The sequence below is a fragment of the Laccaria bicolor genome, genomic scaffold, assembly GCF_000143565.1.
Source record: "Laccaria bicolor S238N-H82 LACBIscaffold_55 genomic scaffold, whole genome shotgun sequence".
Classification (NCBI taxonomy): domain Eukaryota; kingdom Fungi; phylum Basidiomycota; class Agaricomycetes; order Agaricales; family Hydnangiaceae; genus Laccaria; species Laccaria bicolor.
The window spans coordinates 342133-350631 of NW_001889926.1; the positions used below are offsets into that span (position 1 = coordinate 342133).

An 8499-nucleotide genomic window follows, 5' to 3' on the forward strand; every position below is an offset into this window, starting at 1 on the left:
CTCTTTCTCCATGCCGCCGTAGACTTGCGTCGCACGTCCAACTCAACGGCAACTGGCTTTTGGGAAAAGGCTCAAGCTACTGTAAAGCTATTTCAAGAGGTTAGAAAGCGCACAGTTGCTTTCACTGTTAACCGCCATAAAGGCATCTCTAGATAATCTTGTGATATATTTGCGCTCATGCGGTTCTACAATTGGTATATATAAGCATCGGGGGAAAAAGGCGCAATTATGTCAGGAAGTGGAACAAAGCGTTCTTCAGCACGGCGAAAGACAACTTGTGTGTGTAACAGATGCTAGGTTTCTCTCGACCCTGGTCGACTAACTGGGATATCAAAAAAAAAAGGAAGATACTTAAGAGGGTCGAGGGTAAACGGAACGGTTTGCCTGACGTGCAGTGCCGAATTGCTCCAAAAGCGGAAGAGGTGTCCCACGACAAGACGCGAAATCAGCGATCTAACTGGAGCGAAGAAACACCACTACAACAGAGCAGGGATGTTTAATTGCATTGCGGCAGCTTATAACGATCCTGATCTTTCATCGCCCTAGTCCTGCTTTCCCCCGTAGCGTTCTCATCTGCCCCTCCCGTCTAAGCATTCACGATGCCCGACTGGAAATCAGCCGCTGAGCTCGAGAAAGATGCAGTGGCATTTGGCAAACTTGTTCATGCTCTGTTGGGATTATACGCGTGCGTTCAATTATATACTTCCACAACAACCCTAACCACGATCATAAATATATTAGATATGAATGGTTTCTGACTCTTGATTTTGACCTGGATTTTCTGCGGGGGAAGAGAAGGTTCCGGTGGCCAATGGTGTGCATATATCTCCTCAAACTTACCGTTTTTAACGCATAGTCATTTAGATTTTCTATTTCTCCAACAGATATCTTCTCCTTTTCGCGCTGATAGGCATGTAAGGGATTACGGCTTTCTTCGGCTATCGTCTCGCTGACGGTCTTTGACAATGACAAGCGTGATTTCTTTGGACGTCACTTCGGAGGTTCACTGTCAGGTGCTCTATACTTTTAACCAGATCGCAGGAAACGCTGCTATGGGGCTGGCGAGTATCAATCTTTCTATCCGAACGTTTGTTGCGTCCTTCATCATTTTTCGCTGGTAATTGAACTGCGTTTAAGCATGGCGATATGGTCACAAAATAAATATATTGTTGGCTTCCTCGTTCTTATGATCTTTGGACATTGGTCGTTGATTCTACAAGGCAAGGATTCTAATTGCAACTTTCTGTTGTTTTCTGATTTTTCATCTTCATCAGGAGTCCAACTTCGAGCAACCTGGGTTGATAGTGTTGGATGCGTTATCACCCAGACTAACAACACCGTCCTTGCAGCGACCTTCATTTATTCGATGTGCTTCGATTTCATCGTTCTCCTCTTGAGCACCTACAAACTCATTGGCGTCAACTGCAAGACAGTAAATTTTGTCGGTCAAAGTCACCTTGTGCAAATGTTATTTGAGGATGGACTAATCTTCTTTATGATTGCGTGAGTCAAGATCGCAGCGTACCTATCGCATAACACTCATGTTTCTTTTTAGCTTCCTTGTTAACCTATGCGCGACGACGTTAATTTTAAACAATCTCAACCAGGTCATGACGATTATTTTTAACGTGCCGGCAGTCGTCGCCGCCTCCGTTTGTTCTTTTATATCTCCCATGCTCCCATAGCTGCTCTGACCAGACCATCGCTTCAGATTGTCGCCTGCCGAGCAGTTCGTCGGTTAACAAACTTCGGCCTCACAGGCGGTCTCGAAGTTTAGTAGGTATCTTCCTCTTGCTTACTACGCATCTCAATTATAAATATTTTTATTGCAGTGGATCGTCGAGCGCAGTCAGTGGTGCGGCTGGAACAAGAAGTATTCAGCCCACTATCGACCATCGTAAAAGTGGTCTGAAGTCAGGCGTCCATGTTCAAGTGCGCGTCCGTGCAATTTACCAGAGTTCATTGACTCACTCGACCACAGATGGAGACATTCACTCATAAAGAAAGCTCTCTCACCTTCGCCAAGCAGAAGTATCGGACCGGTAGCGAAACCGACGTCGAGCCTGAGCTCGACATCGAAGCCAAAGGAAGTCTGTAACTTGACCCTTTTCCCACACGCTCAAAATTGCCCAATCATCCTACCTAGAGAAATGTATGGATAAAAATTAATTCAATTAGTAACTGGACTATTTGACATTCAAATACCGAAGATTCGCTTTCGCCTGCCTTTCCTTGAAAATAAATTTATCCCTTACTGCGTAGTACGCGTACATCGGCGGTTGAACTGTAGCGTATTCATCAATCTAGCCCAGATTTGGCCCTTGTGGGACTAGAGTCCTTGAAATCGGGGATGCGGAAAATGCGGGCCGTCTGACCAACGCGGGGAAACTCCGGAGCAGGGTTGTTGAACGTTGAACATTGAACGTTGAGCCCGTCCATCGTCAATCGGACGTTGAATACTTTACGCAAGAACACGAATCTCTTCTCGCTGAAAAGAATTCACAACTCAACATATTCAGAACCAGGGGATATTTTGAAAAGTACAAGCCAATCAGTATCGTCAAAAAGGAAAAAAGGGGAGCGCTCATTTTCAAAAATTTCAAATCTCTCAATGTGAGGCGAGATGTCTACTTTTAGGAGTTCAGGACAGCGGAAGTATGAGTAAAATTACACTCAACACGCTCCTGACCTTCGGGTGCCGATGAGTCTAGAAAAGCGAAATCCATTTGTGTGATAGAGAGGCGCATCGTGGTGAGATAAATTGATAGTTCTCCTAAGGAGAGTCGAGCCGGCCAATTCAACTGCGCGTTAGCGAAGACCGCATGAGATTTGCATGAGATACATATACGTATGCAAAAGAAATTGGGGATAAAACTCGAATATACATATGCGACACTCTGACATAGAATTAGTAAGCTAACGCAGGTGAAACGTAAATAATATAGAAGTGTTCTTTGAGTGTTCTTGGAAGTTTTCCCTTTACATAACTGTATCAACGAAAGGCTTCGAACGGATTTACTCACACTGGCATCGTAAATAAAGCTTGAATAAAAATAATTACTCTCTCTTCAAGCCGTAAAACCCAGTGAAAACCGGCTCTGTTCTCAGCCGCAAGTATCTGCGGATTCCCGGCAGATATCGGAGATCGTCGGCAGAGCAGAAAGGCGCTGGTAGACTGGGATTTCGTCCCTTTTGCGGATTTTTTTCCGCGAGGCTCCGCCTTGAAAGTCACCATTTTGATACAAATGGCCGAAATTTCTGCTTAAATCGGTTCCTTTCCGCCTGCACCTGCACTTCGCGGTCGTTGTCTGTAGCTGGTGAATATTTTGTATTGATTCAGAAATGTGCTATATTCCGTTACTATCTGCGATTCCCAGTACTGAAACCATCCCCATCCACATACCCCCGCGCCGCTGATAGTCAGAACGGCTCATAATTCTCATCCACGACCATCCGTCCCTTCGACTGACAAGGCTCTACCCCGAAGCGGCTGTGTATGGGGATGGAACACGGAAGGAAGGATATTAGTTTGCGAGCTAGCGCTAACCTGGACTGAAAAGTTACGCACCTTGGTAAATGCGGCGCCGCCGAGCAGGATTGAGCAAAAATAGGGCGCATATATGCATGATAAATGGTCAGAACTTTATCTAACTGTGCCAAAAAACTACTCACCGAGATGTTATTGTGTGAGAGAACGCGTACGGCCGGCTTGTCTACATGAAGGTGAGGATTTAGTCATTTGAACAACAAGGCACTTACGGCGAATCAAATGCACGATTCCCACCACATCGAACTCCCATGATGATGTACCCTCATTGTTCTGATACGTCCACAAGGGGCTTGCCGAGGGATGCGCGCAGCGCGGAGCGATGTTGGAAGTCCTGCAGTCCTGGAAGACAGAATGAAGGGGAAAGTGGGGGAAGGAAGGAAAGAGAAATGGGAATCATTTGAGGGCATCTGATATATATAATCACCCAGCGTCGACTTGCAAACAGAGTTTTGAATGGAAAGAAAGAATTTTGTTGTAAAACAGGTTGGTGTCGAGTCGAAAAAAAGTAAGTAACGCTGTGGAAAGAAGTCCGTGTTCGGTTGATGCCGAAAATCACAGTCAGGTGCGGATTCTCGCCGATTTTGTCCTCCGCCATCGATATCTGCGGAACGGTGCAGAGCCGGTTTTCACTGGGCGTAAAACGCCGCTCCCAATGTTTCTTGCTCGTTTTTTAGTTTGGCGACAAATTAAATGTTCAAGGCATTCTGTTTGAACTAGTAGCTTCGGTGTCTTCCGGTGTGACATCATCGACATCGCTGGAAAGCAAACAACGTAAAACAAGCGCAAGCTAGGCTAAAACTTCACTGGCATCTTCAAGTTTGCAATCTTTTTTCAATCTCTCCGAACACACTTCTTTGTTAAAATTCATATGGTTTTCTCAAATACCCAAGATTCAAGCGACGATAGAGTCAGGATTAAACCCCGGAAGCGCAGTATCTGAGGGCTCGGACAAACTTTTAAGCGGGGCCCTCACACGGTTTCGGTGCGACTGGACCTCTTTTCCGCTGCGTGGACTTGGAGAGGGTTTTTGGCTTCCTACATGCCAGTGGATACCCTCTGGCGAGACCTCGGTTCTCTTCTCCCCGCCTTGCGCCTATTTTCACACGTCGACTGGTCTTACGTGAGATATCTCCTCCCAATTATTACATTTTTACTGCAAACTTGTCGTCGGTCCAGGTAGACGATTGGTTACGCCTGGATAAATACGCGTGTTGCGCAAGAAGCTTGACGCTAGGAGATGACTCGACGTTTTGAAACTTTCATCGAACCCGTTGCTTTCCGCATTGGGTCAGCTGCGGATTTCAATGTCAATCTTCACCGACGTGTAGAGTTCATTCCTGCTGCCAACCCCTCTTAGCGTCCATTAAAATTGATATCGGTACAGAAAGCGCAGGGTCTGTCTCATGAACAGCCATAATTATCTCACCTCAGTCTTCGTCGCGCCGACAAGCCGCCTTTATCAATAGTCAACTCCTTAACGCCCGTCCTTGAGATGGTATCTTCGCGGCTACACTTTCGTCTTCCCACCTCTTCCCGGCGCTTCCGCGTCCATACGCGTCGAAGGAGAAGGCCCTATCATTCTGCATTGAACGAAATGCCTAGGCATCGTTCGTTCGTTGACGGTCCTCGAATTCATCGTCTATCTGGATCGGACGGTTTTACTAAAATTGGAAGGCTCTTCCACTGCGACATCACGCTTTGGGTTTTGCTCCTCGCGAAATCAATACGCTCCCTTAACATCCACAGTGATCCCGCCACCCAAGCGAGCGAACTTTTTGCCGTCTTTCTAAATCCCAGTCTAGCCGAGCTTGAACACCTCGAATTTACAAAATTTACAATCTCTGCTGGAGAGAATATATTCAAGAGTTTACGTTGTCACCCTCCCTCTTAAAGCTCTCGCCCGAGGAGGCCAAAAGCTTCCTTCGCCAGCCGTCCTCCCGAAATCTGTCCCAAGTTGGAACACCTGCAAATTCATGTGAACAATACTTTTGTTCCCAAACTTCCGGAATCCTGTCGCTACCCCATCCTCACTATTGGAAGCTGTGGTTTCGAAGCGACAATTGATCTGATCGCGACTTCCTCATACCTTCATTGCCCATTTCCTCGTCTCCACACCGTTCAACAGAATGACTCTTACGATATCGAACAACGGGGATATGTGGACCTTCTGCTGTGGGAATTTCAAATCGATACCTACGTGTGTCTGGAGTTGACATGAAACACAAGCTTATTTTTTACAAGTTTCACAATTCAGTATGTCGAGGATTTTTCGGCGGGCTTGGTCGAGTAAAACGCGGAGGTAGGGAGACGTGCGCGATGCGGCCTAGAAGTGTCACTGTCTGGAGAAGCTATTAAGCATGTACATGTGGGGGGGGGAAATTAAGCGAGCCATGCACCTGTCGAAGTTCCTCGATGTCTTCTCTGCGATTGGCTCTTTCCTTCTCAAACTGCCGCTGGAGCTCCTCCCGGGCGCCAGTCTCCTTCTGAAACTGCTGGCGGAGCTCCTCCAGGGCGCCAGCCTCCTTCTCGAGCTGCTGGTGGAGGTCCTCCCGGGCGCGAGTCTCCTCCTTGAGGTCTTCTCTGCGATCGGCGCTCTCCTTCTCAAGCTCCCGGTGGAGCTCCTCCAGGGCGCCAGTCTCTTTCTCAAGGTCCCGCTGGAGCTCCTCTAACGCGTCAGTCTCCTTCTCAAACTCTCGGTGGAGCTCCTTCAGGGCGCCAGTCTCCTTCTCTAGCTCCCGGCGGAGCTGTTCCAGGGCACGCCAGTTGAGCTGCTCACGGGCACCAGTTTCCTGCCTCAAGTCTTCTCGTAGAACCTGAACGAGGCCCACCACTTTGTCCAGATGGTCATTTGTACCGAGATCCACAGTGATTACAGAACTGCCTGTATGTATTCGAGAAATCAGCATGTGGACGAGTGAGTTATTATTATTGGACGATTTGTTTAGCTCACCAGCCACCATGTGTGACGATGCGTTATTTTCCTCCATCAGACCCAAGTTATTTTCCTGCATGCCTATGCGATCCAGCATCTGACGCTGTTTCTGGACGCGGGGCGCAGTGGGAAGGCCTCAGAAATGTAGGTTCGCTCAATTGGCGGTCTTAATCTTCAATATCCCAGTGAATGGGACTGCAGGAATCGAGGTCAACGAAGACACGATGGTGGTAGCTGATCAACTTTCGTTTGGATGACGCAAATGTCTGACCTCGGTCCCGACGATTCAGATGCCTGAGACTTGCCTGCCCCAAGCAAGCAATTCGGATACGCCCTTCCGATACCCCGAGCAACGGTGTAACACTATCGCGGACTTCCTTGCTGATGCGACTGACCTTCTCCTGAACGGGAAGGTCCTTCTGCTCGATGATGTTCTCCACTTCATTTGCCATCGATGTGAGGGATGTTGTGATGCCGGTATACTTCTGCTGAATCTGACGTGGAGCTGTGAGGTAGAAGATTGGAGAGCGGTTCGGAAACTCGAAGCAAATGAGGCGGTTGATGACCGCAGTTTCTGCAGTTCAGAAACGCAATGAATATGGGACTGAGCGGATGAGAAGCGTTAGTGATGCTCAACTGTGCGATGCCAGTTTACCGATAACTGACTGTGCTTGAAGTTGTTCTGCAGAGTAGGTGTGAATTCGACAGCGCCAATGGCCTTGTTGGCAAGTTCGACGTCTGCACGAACGATGAGAGGCGCAAGGCGAAACTGGATAGGCTATACTTTCGTGCGTTGATAGAAAAGGTCATTTAGGGAGTGCGCGTGTAAGAATGGTTGTCAGGGCTTTGTGAATGGTGTCCAGTGAGCTAAGGCTGAGCTAGAGAAGACTCAGACGAGTGGAAGAGCGGCGAGAGCGAAAGCGTGTCAAGATGGTGATTTCTGATGCATCATTCTGAATCTCTGTGGCCGGTTGTGGACGTTGTGGACGGCGGTGAGCTCAGCCCAAGATCAGCGTTCGTTCAGCGTTTGTTCAGCGTCTCAACGCTCAGCGGAAAACCTGGACAAGCAGATAAAAATAGAACAAACCAGATCGATCAAGCATGAAACGTCATCAATCCAGATTGGGTCGTAATTTCAACGTGCCATTTCCTCCCGTTCCCTCCCCTTCTCAACTTTCTATCTATCTCACTTCTCATTCAACTCGATACTCATCTTTCTTGCGGTCCACTGTCGGTATGCTCAACTACTAAACCTGCCGTCCCCGCATCCCCCAGGCAATTGGCTGAATTTGACGCTTGGGAGCTTAGGCCTTAGGGCTCAGCTGCGAGTTACAGTATCGAAGGTGTGGTGGGTTCTCTACGCTGCCGGCGGAGGTACATTACGGTACGTGACTTTGTTGTGGAATCACTCCAGTGTTGAACTTTATACAGGTAGACAGCAGGTTTTTTCCTCCGGTTGGGGTCTGACCCGTTCTTGCAGGCTGATCAGCTCGTAGTGGGGAAGATCGACTCTTAGAGATAGATGCTTTTGACCTCCCCCGATTGGCGCCTTCAGCTTTCCTGCGTTGATAGACGAGTACATCATTCACATCCCCCAATTTCCAAACAACATCGTCATCCTCTTCTCCCTCCACCAACATCGGCTACTCATTCATCTGCCCTCCCACTTCACCTTCGGCCTCCCTGCATCTCCGACTAACCTCCAAAGTCAATGCAGCACACGATTACAATCCAAATGCGGAACACACATGCGCATTCTACATTCCTCACGACAATTGTCCGTCGATAATTGTCGTTCATCCTGTGTCCGTCTGGCTCCAACGCCCCACTCGCACCTACTCCCTTTTCATCTCATTCCGCCTCTGTTTCTCATCCCACGTCACCCAAGCGCCCGAGCCCCTTCATCCACTCATTCAAACGGTTTACCCTCTTCCACCTCTGCCCCTCTCTCCCGCGTTTTTCCACCACGAAAGGTCGATTTTCAGCAACTAACGAACACTTCCTCCGTTCTGGCTTG

At 48.2% G+C, this 8499-nt stretch overlaps 2 protein-coding genes across 2 annotated transcripts; both read left to right on the forward strand.

The window, feature by feature from the left end:
* Positions 1-599: 599 nt before the first annotated feature.
* LACBIDRAFT_312932 (uncharacterized protein) lies at positions 600-2098 on the forward strand (the record flags this gene model as incomplete). Its single annotated transcript, XM_001888432.1, has 10 exons — positions 600-685; positions 742-814; positions 865-914; positions 974-1087; positions 1138-1220; positions 1275-1503; positions 1556-1652; positions 1712-1776; positions 1833-1932; positions 1982-2098. 10 exons carry the CDS (start codon positions 600-602, stop codon positions 2096-2098), a joined length of 1014 nt encoding a protein of 337 aa, XP_001888467.1.
* A 5906-nt stretch (positions 2099-8004) lies between these two features.
* On the forward strand, positions 8005-8181 carry LACBIDRAFT_312934 (uncharacterized protein; the record flags this gene model as incomplete). Its single annotated transcript, XM_001888433.1, has 1 exon — positions 8005-8181. The coding sequence occupies one exon, from the start codon at positions 8005-8007 to the stop codon at positions 8179-8181; it is 177 nt and encodes a 58-aa protein (XP_001888468.1).
* Between the last annotated feature and the right edge of the window lie 318 nt (positions 8182-8499).